This window comes from Misgurnus anguillicaudatus, chromosome 19, assembly GCF_027580225.2.
Source record: "Misgurnus anguillicaudatus chromosome 19, ASM2758022v2, whole genome shotgun sequence".
Taxonomy (NCBI): Eukaryota; Metazoa; Chordata; class Actinopteri; order Cypriniformes; family Cobitidae; genus Misgurnus; species Misgurnus anguillicaudatus.
This window is the reverse complement of record NC_073355.2, coordinates 20,237,225-20,253,098: the sequence shown is the minus strand read 5'-3', so window position 1 is coordinate 20,253,098 and position 15,874 is coordinate 20,237,225. Positions and strand designations below refer to the sequence as shown.

The 15,874-nt window shown below is 39.0% G+C and overlaps 1 protein-coding gene across 1 annotated transcript in view; it reads left to right on the top strand.

Annotated features, from left to right (window-relative positions):
* The window catches only part of cacna1ha (calcium channel, voltage-dependent, T type, alpha 1H subunit a), a 113,942-nt gene that overhangs the window by 77,393 nt on the left and 20,675 nt on the right, over positions 1-15,874 (top strand). Inside the window, exons 11-24 of the mRNA XM_055191472.2 lie at positions 3,943-4,094; positions 4,269-4,454; positions 4,629-4,746; positions 6,688-6,843; positions 7,571-7,658; positions 8,946-9,154; positions 9,277-9,654; positions 11,899-11,999; positions 12,082-12,199; positions 12,293-12,361; positions 12,456-12,640; positions 15,240-15,366; positions 15,491-15,616; positions 15,740-15,829. Coding sequence (XP_055047447.2) covers positions 3,943-4,094; positions 4,269-4,454; positions 4,629-4,746; positions 6,688-6,843; positions 7,571-7,658; positions 8,946-9,154; positions 9,277-9,654; positions 11,899-11,999; positions 12,082-12,199; positions 12,293-12,361; positions 12,456-12,640; positions 15,240-15,366; positions 15,491-15,616; positions 15,740-15,829 — 2,103 coding nt within the window. The remainder of the gene's footprint in view (positions 1-3,942; positions 4,095-4,268; positions 4,455-4,628; positions 4,747-6,687; positions 6,844-7,570; positions 7,659-8,945; positions 9,155-9,276; positions 9,655-11,898; positions 12,000-12,081; positions 12,200-12,292; positions 12,362-12,455; positions 12,641-15,239; positions 15,367-15,490; positions 15,617-15,739; positions 15,830-15,874) is intronic.

Here is a 15,874-nt window from a genome sequence, read left to right as displayed (position 1 = left end):
AAAATTACCCATATTGAAGAGTTTATAAGCAGAGAAAAAATATAGATATGAAACGTTTTTTTCATGTTTTGTTTGTTTGTTTGTTATTGTTTGTTTGAAAGCAGAGGGTCTCTTCTTTCATTTGATATATTTGTATGTTTATATATTTAAAGAAGAAAATTTTCCTGGAAGGCATTTTGGAAACTTTTATGAAAATAACAAAAAATGCTGGCGGGCAACTTTTCAAAAAATGGCTGTCAGGGAATGAGTTAACAACATGAACGTACTATAGGGTTAGGATAAGGGTTTGGTTTAGGGTTAGTTGAAACTAATTATTAGTTATTACTGTTTACTGTTATTTCTCTAGTAATTACATGTAACAATGCCACTGTAAAGTGTTACTCAATAGTTTTCACTATATCATTTACTGGCATAACAATAAGATATACACCTTCCCTTTTTAATACAAAAATTATTGATGACGTTTCTAATGAACTACCCACAGAGCACTTTGGCATCACATAAACTCTTTTGGTTAAAAATAGATCTGATTCCTATGACTACAGTCTGAGACAATAGTATATTTAGCTGCATTAGCGCTACAACATGTTAACCAACACATTTAGAAAAGCTTTTGGGTAAAATTAACAAGTCAGTCAGTTGCCCTGGGTGGGGTTTTGTCAGTGTGACATCACATTAACAAGAGAATTAAAACAGCACGTATATGAGATTGCTTTGATTTAATGGGGACAAAAAATAGCATAGGGTGGATTTTTTTTATTGTAGGTTGTTGTGCCAATACACATTTATGTCAAAACCTTAGCCTTGGCTTCTAAAAGCATCACTGCTTTGTTTAGATTCAGATCCTGAATGTGCACTAAAGGTTTTGTACAGTAAAATGGCGAGCATGATCTCAAACAGCAATTAATGCCAGAGTCAGCGTTGTTATTTTTCATTCCATTTGTCTTTTGAGTCGTTCTGCTCTTAGATGTGCATACAAAGTGGGGGATGTGATGAGGAATGCGTGCTATGCTAAAACATCATGGGATATGATGGATGAAAGTGGGGGCAGTAAGAAGCAAGAGTCTCTCTCTAGAGAACGCCACAGTGCTCTCTTAACATCAGTCTCCTTCAGTCTGCCATGCCCGGCGTCCCAGCATGCATTTTCACTGTCAGTACTTTTTCAATTCTCTTCTCAAATCCTGTAAATGTGCCTGATGCAGCAGTAGTGGGAATTTGCAACTATGCACGAAGGCAATCTATGTTTAGGAAAGTTAAGATGGGGATTCGATTTGTTTCAGTGGTATGCGGTGGACTTTGAAAGGGAGGATTCAAATAGCTTTTTGTTGTTTATAGTCCAATATACATTTATATTCCATTACCATTTCATGTTTACACAGTTTTGGGGGGGTTAATGTGTATAAAACATTATTTACCTAACAATATAAACAAAGAACCAATACTGTAATGTTTTAATTAAACTGTATTTTATATTCACAATCTCTTAACTATAGGAACTTTAACATTGTAAAATGCTCTGATCCTTTTGGTTATTGAAAAAAATTACACAATTTTATGGCAAAACTTGTGTGCAGACAGCATGTTACTATTTAGAAAAAAAAACATGATTAAGCTAAGGCTGTGGTGCTACATAAAAACACATAATTTGTTTTTCTATTATGAAGCAGAAAATTTCAGTAAACAATATTTTAGCTTGACAGAGTCTGTTGGTTTAGAGTTGTTCGGATAAATTAGCATCAAATTTTTACTTACTTCAAAGCCATTTTTGAGTTCATACACTTTAATAGTATTGGCAATGTAATGTTTGCTACATGAATAATGATTTACCATGTGCAGTTTGTGACTGGCACCTATATTTTGGATACCTTTCCATGTTTACAATGCTTGCTTGAGAAAGTTTTAAACCCCATTTACACAGACCTTTAGTCCCAGAAAATACCCGTGAAATTGCCAGACAAGCTTCGGTGTGAACGCAAAGACTTCCCATAAATGTTCTGGGATCGTTGCCGGAAAGAGGACCTAGTAAGATACACGGAAAACACCCTGTGTGAACAAGAAGCCGAAACAATGCCGTAATGGGCGTGCCGTAGTGAGGACGCACGTGTCATCACAACAAAAGTTATGATTCAGCTCTTTAAAACGAGAGATTTTCATGCATATCAACATTCACGACGAGAAATGTGCAAACTGGATTGAAGCAGTTATGGTGAAATTATAAATGAAACGCATAAACAATGTCATGGCAACATGAAGTTGGTTCAACTCTTTAAAATGAGGGATTTACATGCAGATCAACATTCATGTTGAGAAATGTCAGCAAACTGAACTGACATAGATATCAGGTAAGTTAGCTCATCACTCATCGATCATTCAGCAGCATAAGAATATCGTGTCACATGCTCATTTGAGCTTATAATAAACAAAAAGCCTGCGCGTCATCCCAACAAGATATATCGTTCAGCTCCTCAAAACGGGGGTTTAAATGCATATTAGCAATCTCAATAAGAAATGTCTGATAACTGGATTAAAGCAGAGATCAAGGAGCTCGTCAAATATCCACTCTGAAATTGAGATCATTCACCAGCATAGAACGGCACGTCACGCGCTCCTTTATAGTCTTATCTTAACAAAAATGCGTGGTTTCTGGAGAGAGAAATAATAAATAATATGCAAACTTCAGACGCTGCGTAGAAGATAGTGCAGGACTTTACAGGTCACATGTCTTTACGGGACCTTGCAGATGCCGGCAAATCATTGGCAGTGTGAATGAACAAAAAATCAAACGATCCCGGAAAAATCCAGGATGCATTTTCGGTGTAGTTTCCGGAATGTCTGTGTGAAAAGGGCTTTAGATTTGCTTTCTCTTGAAACCTAATGCACAAATATCCAGCAAAATTTGGTTACATTGTTCAGAGCCATCAATGATTTGGACCTCATTTTCATATTCCACGTACCTGTTTGTCTGTTTAATCTAATACAGCAGTAGAAAAAGGTTTAGTGCATGATTCATTAACTAATCCATGACTAATCTATTGTTCCTGGGTAACAATGAATATTTATATCCCACTTCTTTGGGCTGCTTAGGGACATTGATTAAAGTAAATCAATGCAGGCGGCACAAGTCGTGGAGCCCTCTAGTGGTGGCATGTCAATACGGTTTTTACTACAGCATCCCTCTCCATTAAGGTGAAAGTCTTATTATTTCTCAGTTATAGCTTTTATCATCATAGAAACATCATATTTAATCTGTATTTAATCTCCAGCATTTAGGCTTAAAGAAGCTATTAAACCATACAGGCGACTAGAATGTACAGCAGGTTTTTTTCTTTAAATGGAGGTGCCTGTAGCGAGTGTGATTGTCTAACAGTTTGATATAATGATATCTTAATGTGAACCGTATCCAGGTGATCGCTGAGGGTGGCTGCTCTTGTAACAGGCAGTAGAGCCTAAAGGCTCATGCAGTATATTGCTCCTTTACAATGTGCTTATTGATTTGTCCTGCACTTTGTGTAGCAGACAGTAAAGTTGCCACGGTTTGCATCAGTGCTAAATCTGGCCCTGAATCTGCTTATGATGTAAATGATCTGAGCTTGCCTCATTGATTTTGTAAAGTAGTTCATAACTTTGCTTGGATGTTGATTTTAATCTGTCCACTGGGCCTGTTTGTGTAAAACTGAGGACTTGTAATTGAAACATCTTTGCATAATTCAACCCAGAGGCCATCACTAGTCCTACACGTCTGTATTATACAATATGTACTGTGAGATCCCGCGTTTTGTGTAATGTTCTGAGATTACCAGTGTGTGAAGGTGACATCATGAAGGTCAGTGATGACGTCACTCAGTCATACTGTATGTACAGCACTGTAGCATTCCCAGCGGTATCCTGGCATGACTTTGACCCACAGAAGGTAATGAGGTATGGCTCTGTTTCTTTTCACAGCCTAAGGAGCTGACAGACATCCTGGAGATCAGCAATATTGTCTTCACTAGCATGTTTGTCCTCGAAATGCTCTTCAAACTGCTGGCCTTCGGCATCTTCGGCTACATCAAGAATCCCTACAACATATTTGATGGGATTATTGTGGTCATAAGGTAAGATTTGTTACTTAATAGAGAAAGTCTTTCCTGAAGGGTCTGTTATTAAAACACATACACATCCAATTTCTTAGTCACTTCCGATACAAATATTGACGTAAACATTTAAAGCAGAGATCAATCTGAGATCATTGTAACATTACATCCTGCATGTTGTTGTTTTTTTGCCAGTGTGTGGGAGATCCTAGGTCAGACGGATGGAGGTCTTTCGGTTCTGAGGACGTTTCGCCTCCTGCGTGTGCTCAAACTGGTGCGCTTCCTTCCTGCACTGCGCAGACAGCTGGTGGTCCTCATGAAGACTATGGACAATGTGGCCACATTCTGCATGCTGCTTATGCTCTTCATCTTCACATTCAGGTGCTAACCACACCCACACCTGCTGCAAAGATTGTAAACTTATGAAAATATGAAAGTGGTTGCATCGATTAGACAAACTCATTTTAGTTTATTCATAGAGGTGAAAATATGTTGTATGCTTTTAAGATGTGTACATATTAAATACATTTGTTTGTGTTTTGTCTGTGAATCCAGTATTCTTGGGATGCATCTGTTTGGGTGCAAGTTCAGCATGAAGATGGAGAATAATGACACAATTCCAGACAGGAAAAACTTTGATTCCCTGCTGTGGGCGATCGTCACTGTGTTTCAGGTCAGAACAGAGACTATGATGGGTCAGGGTGTACTGTAAAATCATGTATTTTGTCTTTTTCTTAAAGGATTAGTTCACTTTCATAAGAAAATTTCCTGATGATTTACTTACCCCCATATCATCCAAGACATTTATGTCTTTCTTCAGTCGAAAAGAAATTAGATTTTTTGAGAAAAACATTCCAGGATTTTTTTCTATATAGTGGACTACAATTGAACAACTGTCACCCCCCCCCCCCTCCCAAAAAAGTACTTTTTAACCATATATTCTCGTCTTGCACTAGCCCTTTTTTCTTGGATTACAACATAAAGATTGACCAATCAAACACAGCACTTTTCAAATCATTGGGTTTTTTAGAGAGCGAAATCTGGAGCTACAAAAATGTATGGTATGTGTTTTTTAAACATAAACCACGCAAACACATTATATTATACCAAATACACAAAATAACGTTTTTTTGCAATGAAATAGGTGCACTTTAATGTCTTTGTGTCAGTTTATTGTTTAAAATGGCCCGCAATTGTGCGTTTCACATTATGTAAGGTTGCGCTGGCGCGTCACACGGGTGGTGCAAGACAAGTTGTGGTTTAAAAGGGCAGATTTTTTATTTTTCTTGTCGAAAATGACAGTCGTTTTGCTAGATAAGACTCATGCCTCGGTTGGGATCGTTTAGCTACTTTGAAACTGCAATTTTAAACTGCATTTAAACTGTAAGGTGTTGAGGTTCAATAAAGTTTAATAAATTGAGAAAAATCCTGGAATGTTTTTCCTAAAAAACAAAATTTCTTCTCGACTGAACAAAGAAAGACATCGGGCCCTATCATACACCTGGCGCATTTTCATGTTTCAGTCACACCAAAAGCGTTTATGGCAGTTGCAGGTGCCTTTTTTGAATGATATTCTATGGGCAGGGTGCGTTTGCGCGCTGTTTATGCGCGCCGAGCGCCTTGCGGTTTTTGCCGCCTGCCGCGAACGCGTTTTTGAAGGAGCGCTGAGAGCGGAGAAGCGCCCGACGTCATTTGCGTCTTTCCATTGTCCAAACGAATGAGGGGAGAGGCGGGCCTTACGTTGTGGTGAGGGAAGTTTACAGTTGCTTTGAAGAACCGGACTCCACTCGCTCACTCTCTCCTGCGTGTTTGTGCACCTCTCACCCTCAAACAAGGTCAGAGCACGATTGTAAATTCTTTATCTCTTTTTATTTTTTAGAGTACAAACCTTTGCTTGCATATTTGAAAATTATTTTATGAGATTACATTGATTATGTAGGATATCAATACATTTACAGCAATTAAAAGCCTGTTAATTTTACTTCCATGAATGAAAGAAAACAGCTGTTTTAAGGTTTTAATCCAAAAATAATTTCAATACAAATAAAAGCACATTGTGCGCTTTAGACAATGTGCTTAGATCGTTAAAATAGGGCCCATCAACATTTTGGATGACATGGGAGTGAGTAAATTATCAGGATTTCTTTTTTTAGAAAGTGAAGTAACCCTTTAAAGTGAAATTACGGAACCTAAACATAAGAGCTGAGCTAAATCTGGCAACACTAGACAGTTTTTTGCAACTCACTTTGTTCTACAATCGACAGCCTGTGTTGAAAGCCTTTGTGTGCATTACATCTTACATCAGCACAATTTCCCTTAATAGAACTGAGTTGCTGAACCTGCATCGTATCTGCCTATATCATGCACTTTTACGGCACTATTCTCACTAGATTATGTTAATAGTCTTTAATGCTATAAAAGACTATATTGCTAGACAGTCACACAACACCATTCAAGTTGGACCTTCACCATCAATATTAATTTATACACCATCAGTATTAATATAGGCTAAACATTCATACACAAAAAACAATTCAATTACATAATTAATGAAACACATCCTGTTGTTGACTTTGATTAGCTATTCTCACCACATCCGGTATTTGTGTTTCAGATTCTGACCCAAGAGGACTGGAACGTGGTCCTTTATAACGGAATGGCTTCCACCACCCCATGGGCGGCTCTTTACTTCGTGGCTCTGATGACTTTCGGGAATTACGTTCTTTTCAACCTGCTGGTAGCCATCTTAGTGGAGGGCTTTCAGGCGGAGGTAACAAAAAGCATTCTGTTCCGGCCAGATTGATTTCAGCTTTTAAAGTGTTTGGCTCCATCCCAAATGCCACCCTAAGCTCTTGCTGCCCTGTTCAGAGTCTACGCTTTGGTGACATAAACGATACCCTTTTGAATCCCACAGTAAATGCTTATTGGGCTACCATATGGAGTTGTGCATGCACTGATCATTGCAAGACTGTAAATGTAACACAAGTGCTCCATTTGGGACCTTATTTAATACAATAAACAGAGAGCGGAAGTAAATACATAGTGCTTTCTTCTTAAGGATGCAGATTTATGCAAAAGCTAAAGCAAAAGCTTTCTCCGGGTAGTCTGGGGAGTTTAACTGCATTGCCGATACTCTGCTGCAGTCTAAGGCCCATCTGTCATGCTGGGGGCTGTGTGAATTCTGAACTGGTTATGAGTAGGTGTAAATCTGCAAAGACTAAAACAAACACTAACTTACCACAAGCCTAATAGCAATACGGGTCTAAGAGAGAGCAGCAATCGGACCCATACTGTAGCAAAAGCACCGCAGCTGTCTATATGCTCAGCATGGTCTAACTGATTGAAGGGAAGTTTGTTGTTGATGCCAGAGGCCCTTGTCCTCAGAGAGACTGATTTTGCTCTGTTTGGCTTCACTGCACCATGAATAAACACCTCAGTTAGTTGGGCGGTTATTGAAACACTGCGAGCTGTCCGCAAAGATCTCTCGTGCTTTGCAGGGGGACGCTAACAGATCGGACGCGGACGAGGAAAAGAGGTCGGTGAACTTTGAAGAAGAGGAGAAGATGGGGGAATTACGAGCCACAGGTTATTTCCTTCACATCGTAAAATTATCTTGCAGTCAGTAATATAAAGTCTGTATAAAATTTAAATAGGCAGTATATAGAGTCAGTCAGTTAAAGTATATACTGTATTGTACCCTAAAGGGTGGTTGAAGAAAGAAATTGTCTCTGTAGATTAGTGGTCTTCACAATTTTTTTCCTAATGCTGCATTCAGACCAGCCGTGTTACAGGCGTCAAGCGCTAGTGATTTCAATGTTAAGTCAATGTGGCGCGGTAGACAAGATTCCGCCTCATTCGGACATCTAGTTCGCGCAAATGGCACGAATTGAGTTTTGCCGCGGCAAACTCACGAGTTGAAAAATTTGAACTTTGGCGGAAAAACGAGCAGCGTTAACCAATCAGGAGCTTGCTCTAGTAGTGAGGTGATTACAGGAAGTGAGCGGAGTTACGCAAATTTCCGCGTAAATGTCTCGATGACTAGAATTTCACTTGCAGCTTTCACGCACGAATGAAGCAAGTAAACTCAAAATGTTCAAGCGACAAACTAGACGTGGTAGATGCGAATTTGACGTCTCAAACGCGGATGGTGTGAACCCACGGTTACAATGCCACACTGATAAGTCAATAGGAGAGCCACTTTTACAGAAAAGTATCAAAAGTTACATCCAGAAATAATAGCATGTCTGCTTATCAATCTGTCATCTACATTATGCAATGCAATAAATACAAAAGGGTGAATCATTTTTTATCATTTACCAGTCAAATGTGAGACAAAATGATTTCCCTTAATGACCGGAGCAGAAAAAACAGAAAAGCGCATGCCTGCATGATTATTTCACCGTATTATTTACTGCCATGCGAGCCATAAATTAAAGCGCAATAAGTAACAGTACTCTAGATGAAGTGAATATGTTTCACATTTACAAATCTGCTGTGAAAAATATCCCTTTATATGTAGAGCTCAGATGCAAAACCCTCTAAGTGCGTCTGACATGTTTTCTTCTAAATTAGCATTTTTTATCAGACTTTTAATGAATTCTGCCAACAAACCAGTGTTTCTGAATGGCCTTGTGACGGGATTAAGTAGATTTGAAGCGAAAGTATTTGATGAACATATTATACATTCGGTTAATATCATCTAGTTTTTGACGGAGGTGGCATATAGCGGCTTTTGCATCTAAGCTCCCCATATGCTTACATTTACATTAAGGCATTTAGCAGACGCTTTTATCCAAAGCGCTTTTATGTTCTTGCTAGGTAAATCTTTAAATTAGAGCCATTTAATGAATAGGGATGTTTTTCTTTAAATAGAATTGAAGATGTACTCACTGATGATGTCAGCAAATGGGCATGTTGATCCTCGGGGCACCTTGCCTCCGCCAATCATCATGCGTACTGCTGCCACACCCATGCCCACACCCAAAGGCTCTCTTGGCCCAGATTCGGTGTTTGGGTTGGACGAGTCGAGGCGGGGTAGTGGGGTCTCCATAGATCCAAATGCCTTTGATCAGAAATCCCTGGTAAGAAAACATTTTAAATAATCAATATATCTTTGATCAGTGACATCACACATGCAATCACACAAATGATAATTGGACATGTGAGCAAGACACTTGACAACTTATATTTTTGACTATTCAAGACTAGCCCAAGAAGATCTCCATGCCATCCCCGTGGCTCAGGTAGTAACTGGGGCAGCCGCAGGTCCAGCTGGAACAGCCTAGGACGGGCGCCGAGCCTAAAAAGAAGGGACACATCTGGAGAAAGAGAGTCTTTGCTGTCTGGGGAGGGCAAGGGCAGTTTTGAAGATGAAGACTCGGAGGGGGATAAAATGGGCTTTACTGGTGGAGGCTCAATGCAGCATCCCAGCTCTCTGGATATCCCTGAGCTGCCCCATGCCCCCAGCTTTAGCACTTTGGGAGATTACCATGACTGCAATGGAAGAACCTTGCAGCTGCCCGCTGACCTACCCACCAACCTGAGTAAAGAAGACTCCATCACAGAGGAGGATATGGATGATGTATGTTATGACAATCACACAAACACATACATAATGTTTTGTTACAGTCAGGGAGTGATAATGTCTTGTTTCTTTGAATGCCTTCCCAGGGGTTTTCCTTGTGGGAAATTAATTGTTCTGCTGTAATTGATTCCGGCTGGTAGTTTGAAAGCAGTAATTGTTTTTTTCCGAAAGTGACCTCTTTGGTGTCAGTGTGATGCTGTCTAAACACACAAGAGGCCTTGTCTTGAAATTGAGTTTCAAGAGCTGTAATGTGAACAGAAACTGTCAACATTAAGTGACACACATGGAATTCTGGGAAATATGAGGTGACCAGTGGTCAATACCTTGCATTGCTGGTCACCAATATATTGGTTCCTTTCCAGGTGTTTGAACCATAAACAAAATGGTCCCTAGCTGTCACTGGCACGGTACCTTTTTAAAAAGTACACCTTTGCACCTAAAGAGTGCATATTAGTACCTCAAATGTACATAATGGTACCAAATGTTAACATATCTGTACCTGAATGGTACATATTAGGACAATTTTAAAGGGTACTGTCTCGGGACCAACATTTTTTGACCATTTCTTCTGACAATGTGGAAATTTGCATAGTGCAGGATACTGAGTATGTTCAATTAAAATTTACATTAGTGACTTGAAAAATACTTGAATACTGCATATATAAAGTGCATTTTTTTCATATTTATGACAGACAGATTTGCATTGGTTGGAAATGTTTTTCTTAAAGGAAAACACCACAGTTTTTCAATATTTTACGTTCTTACATCAACTTAGACTAATTAATATATACCTATATTTTTTCAATGCGTACACTTAATCTTTACATGAAAGTGTTAGCATTTAGCCTAGCCTCATTCATTCCTTACGATCCAAACAGGGATGAATTTAAAAGCCACCAAACAAGTACACTTAATCTTTACACATCGCGTTGTGAAAGTGTTAGCATTTAGCCTAGCCTCATTCATTCCTTAGGATCCAAACAGGGATGAATTTAGAAGCCACCAAACACTTACACTTAATCTTTACACATCGCGTCGTGAAAGTGTTAGCATTTAGCCTAGCCTCATTCATTCCTTAGGATCCAAACAGGGATGAATTTAAAAGCCACCAAACAAGTACACTTAATCTTTACACATTGCGTCGTGAAAGTGTTAGCATTTAGCCTAGCCTCATTCATTCCTTAGGATCCAAACAGGGATGAATTTAAAAGCCACCAAACAAGTACACTTAATCTTTACACATTGCGTCGTGAAAGTGTTAGCATTTAGCCTAGCCTCATTCATTCCTTAGGATCCAAATAGGGATGAATTTAGAAGCCACTAAACACGTACACTTAATCTTTACACATCGCGTTGTGAAAGTGTTAGCATTTAGCCTAGCCTCATTCATTCCTTAGGATCCAAACAGGGATGAATTTTGAGCCACCAAACACGATTTTTTAAGCAGATAAAAAATGAGAACTTTCTCAGCACTCAAACTTCCGTCAATATTACTGTGCCCGAGGTCAAAGTGCTGCAAACTAAGTGCTCTTCCACCATACAATATAGCTCTCATTTTTACCTGTTCAAAAAAATTGCCACGTTTTATTTTGTGCCACCATACTTACTCATGTAACTACCCATGCAACAGTCCCCAAATAGGGAAAACATGGAAGCGTTCGGTGGCCTCCAAATTCATCCCTGTTTGGATCCTGAGGAATGAATGGAGTTAGGCTAAATGCTAACACATTCTTGATGTGCTTTACAAAGATGAAATGCATGCATTGAAAAAAGATAGGTATGTTTTAATTCGCCTAAGTTGAGGTAAGAACATAGTAAAAAATTTAAAACGGTGGTGTTTTCCTTAAATGAATTAGAATGCAACACAATTGTATTAACTATAGCCACATAATTATAAAGCGGGTTCACCGTGTGACTTCCTCAATCCATCATGTTTTTCAAGTTGCAAACAAAATGACTTGCGAAATGTTTCTGGGGAAAATGCATTTGCGAAATGAACGTTTAGGTCACCTCTACTAAATGGCTCTTGCAATGCAATTAATCAAAATTAAGCCTGCATGTGAATTATATACTTAGTCTGTTAAATAAATAGAGCTTATCGCTCTTTATTGATATATTGAATTAAGACTATTAGCCTAATGCTTAGAAACTAAGCTTCTACCCCAAACTGTTGTAGTGTTTAAGCTGTATTAATAAGCTTTAGCTTCTGTTCTGTTTGCTGAGAGTTTTCTTGTGTTTCAGAGCTTCTGTTTCCGTCTGAAGAGGACGTTGCAGGCATTTAAACCTCAGTGGTGTAAAGATCACGAGGAATGGTCGCTTTATCTGTTTTCCCCTCAGAACAAGTGAGAATCTCCCATCTCTTAAACTAATATCCGGTTTGTCCTATCAATGCGCACTTTTCTAAATGTCTCAATTCTGCCATAGGTTTCGGATGATGTGTCAGAGGTTAATTTCTCACAGGATGTTTGATCATGTGGTCCTGGTATTCATCTTCCTAAACTGTATCACCATTGCTCTGGAGAGACCCACTATCCAGCCATCTGTAAGTGAAAGATTACCCTATTATGTATTTAGGATTTCCTATGGTGATGCTTTTACTAAACATGAACTATGATTCATTCAATTTCCTTTTCAGGAGCGTATGTTTCTCAGTATTTCCAATTACGTTTTCACTGTGATATTTGTTGCTGAAATGACTGTGAAGGTATTTTGAGTTTAATATTTTTTGTATATATAAAAAGAAGAGAATATTTATTCAACAAAACAATCTGACAGACATGATGTGGTTTGTTTTAAAGGTGGTGGCCCTTGGCGTCTTCTGTGGGAAGCACAGTTATCTGCAGAGTACCTGGAATGTTCTGGATGGAGTGCTGGTCTTTGTCTCCCTCATTGACATTCTGGTCTCTCTGGCTTCCACTGGTGGAAACCGAATCTTTGGCATCCTGAGGGTTCTTCGCCTGCTGAGGACCCTGCGGCCGTTGAGGTTAGCAAACCCGAGGGTCACGATTAAAAATGAAAATTACCCCATGATTTACTTGCCCTCAAGCCATCCTCGAAATGTGTATGGTTGTGAACACTCACCGGTTGTTACAGAAAGCTAGTTATTTTAGTTTGTAAAGTGTTAAAGGGCACCTATTATGCAAAATCCCCTTTTACAAGGTTTAGACATAATGTGTGTTGGCAGTGTGTGAACACAACTAACCTATGATGGAAAAAATTATCTCGCTCCTTGTTTTTAATCCCTATTAAACCAAAGCAGTCTCTTTTTGATTCTCTTATCAATGTGAGGTCACACTGATAAAGTGCCGCCCACTTACAGTCAGGCATTACCATAGTTTCCAGCCTCAGCAAGTTGTAATCTGTCCACTGGATACTATTGTCTCTATTGTCTTCCACACAAATATGGGCATATTGGACATGCTATAACAAATTATCTGTGGGGTATTTTAAGCTGAAACTTCACAAATACATTCTAGGCACACCTGAGACTTATATTACATCTTGTAAAATGGCCATAATAGGTGCCCTTTAACTCTTTTCCCACCAGCGGAAGAACAGAACCTCTTTAAAAACAAAAAAAGGTTTCATCCTACCTTCATTAGTTCTCTTTGTATCACCTTTCAAATATGGGTAGGTTTCTTAAAAAACACAAAATTTTGACCAAAAGCTGAGATAATAAAATTTTTGTAAAGGACTTTTGATAGAGATCGGATTCACAGCGATCCTCAAAACAAACACAGACATACACTCACCTAAAGGATTATTAGGAACACCAGTTCAATTTCTCATTAATGCAATTATCTAATCACACAATCACATGGCAGTTGCTTCAATGAATTTATGGGTGTGGTCCTTGTCAAGACAATCTCCTGAACTCCAAATTGAATGTCAGAATGGGAAAGAAAGTTGATTTAAGCAATTTTGAGCGTGGCATGGTTGTCGGTGCCAGACAGGATGGTCTGAGTATTTCAAAATCTGCTCAGTTACTGGGATTTTCACACACAAACCATTTCTAGGGTTTACAAAGAATGGTGTGAAAAGGGAAAAACATCCAGTATGCGGCAGTCCTGTGAGCGAAAATGCCTTGTTGATGCTAGAGGTCAGAGGAGAATGGGCCGACGGATTCAAGCTGATAGAAGAGCAACTTTGACTGAAATAAACACTCATTACAACCGAGGTATGCAGCAAAGCATTTGTGAAACCACAACATGGGCGGATGGAATACAACAGCAGAAAACCCCACTGGGTACCACTCATTTCGACTACAAATAGGAAAGAGAGGCTACAATTTGCACAAGCTCACCAAAATTGGACAGTTGAAAACTGGAAAAATGTTGCCTGGTCTGATGAGTCTCGATTTCTGTTAAAACATTCGGATGGTAGAGTCAGAATTTGGCGTAAACAGAATGAGAACATGGATTCATCATGCCTTGTTACCACTGTGCAGGCTGGTGGTAGTGGTGTAATGGCTTAGTGCCAATTGGGCATCATTTAAATGTCACGGCCTACCTGAGTATTGTTTCTGACCATGTTCATCCCTTTATGACCACCATGTACCCATCCTCTGATGGCTACTTCCAGCAGAATAATGCACCATGTCACAAAGCTCGAATCATTTCAAATTGGTTTCTTGAACATGACAATGAGTTTACTGTACTAAAATGGCCCCCACAGTCACCAGATCTCAACTCAATAGAGCATTTTTGGGATGTGGTGGAACGGGAGCTTCGTGCCCTGGATGTGCATCCCTCTCCATCAACTACAAGATGCTATCCTATCAATATGGGCCAACATTTCTAAAGAATGCCTTTAGCATCTTGTTGAATCAATGCCATGTAGAATTAAGGCAGTTCTGAAGGTGTATTAGTATTAGTATGGTGTTCCTAATAATCCGTTAGGTGAGTGTACAGCTGTTTGCCCTAGGGTGATACTTCCGGATTTTATAAGTTGCGTTTTCTCTTAATTGACGAGTTTACTCCTGCATTATATAAAAGAATCAATATTTAACTCAAGAGTTAAATATTGATTCTTTTCACAAAATCACAAAACCTTTATTAACCCTCTGGGAATGTGTGGATTACTTCTGTGAAGGATGGATGGGATTTTTTGGGCTTCAAATTAGAAGAACAATTTACTGTACTACCATTATGAAGCTTGGAACAGCCAGGACATTTTCTAATATAAGTCTAAAGATTGTGTTCATCTGAGAAAAGATAATAATATGCATAGAAGTTGGTTTGGGAGTGAGTAAATTATGGGGTAATTTTCATTTTTCGGTGACCTATCCCTTTAAGCACGTGTTTCCCTGTGGCAAAACTTATCCATGAAATTCACTGTGCAATAATTATCCTGTTTAAAGAATAATTTGAGGTTAATTTTGAAACATTATCTCATGGGCATCTCACCTATTCAACTAAAGCTGGGTGAAATAAAGTCAATTATCCTCAATAATCTATTTCAGAGGCAAACTAAGAAGCAGTTTATTGATCTCAAAGGTCACTCAGATAATTGTTTCATTACATGAATGATACTTCATCGTAAACATATTAAGTAGGGTCGTTTCTTTGTTTTTTTATGAACAGAGTGATTAGCCGTGCTCCTGGCCTGAAGCTTGTGGTGGAAACACTCATAACATCCCTTAGGCCCATCGGGAACATTGTGCTGATCTGCTGTGCCTTCTTTATTGTCTTTGGCATTCTGGGTGTCCAGGTAAGCGCTTCAAACACTAAAGCAAAGCCTGTGCTGTGCTGTATTATTGTTGTCACAAACATCAATTTACGAGTTAACATTGTCTAGTTCCTAATCAATACTCTATCAATATCATTGATTACAGCTCTTCAAAGGAAAGTTTTACCATTGTGAAGGTCTGGACACCAAAAACATCCAAAATAAATCTGATTGTCGTCAAGCAAATTACAAATGGGTTCGAAGAAAGTACAACTTTGACAATTTGGGACAGGTAAGTGTACGTATAGAGTACAAAAGTAAAGTCACAAGCCTTCAGTTTTATAGTACCCTCTCTAATACTTTGGAAATGATTCCCGAATTGTCATTACGAGCCCTATACTGTCTCTATTTACAGGCCCTTATGTCATTGTTCGTACTCTCCTGTAAGGACGGGTGGGTGAACATTATGTACGACGGGCTAGATGCTACGGGGGTGGACCAGCAGGTTTGCATCTGCTTTGTTTACTCTGACCACCAATGTTTGAATATT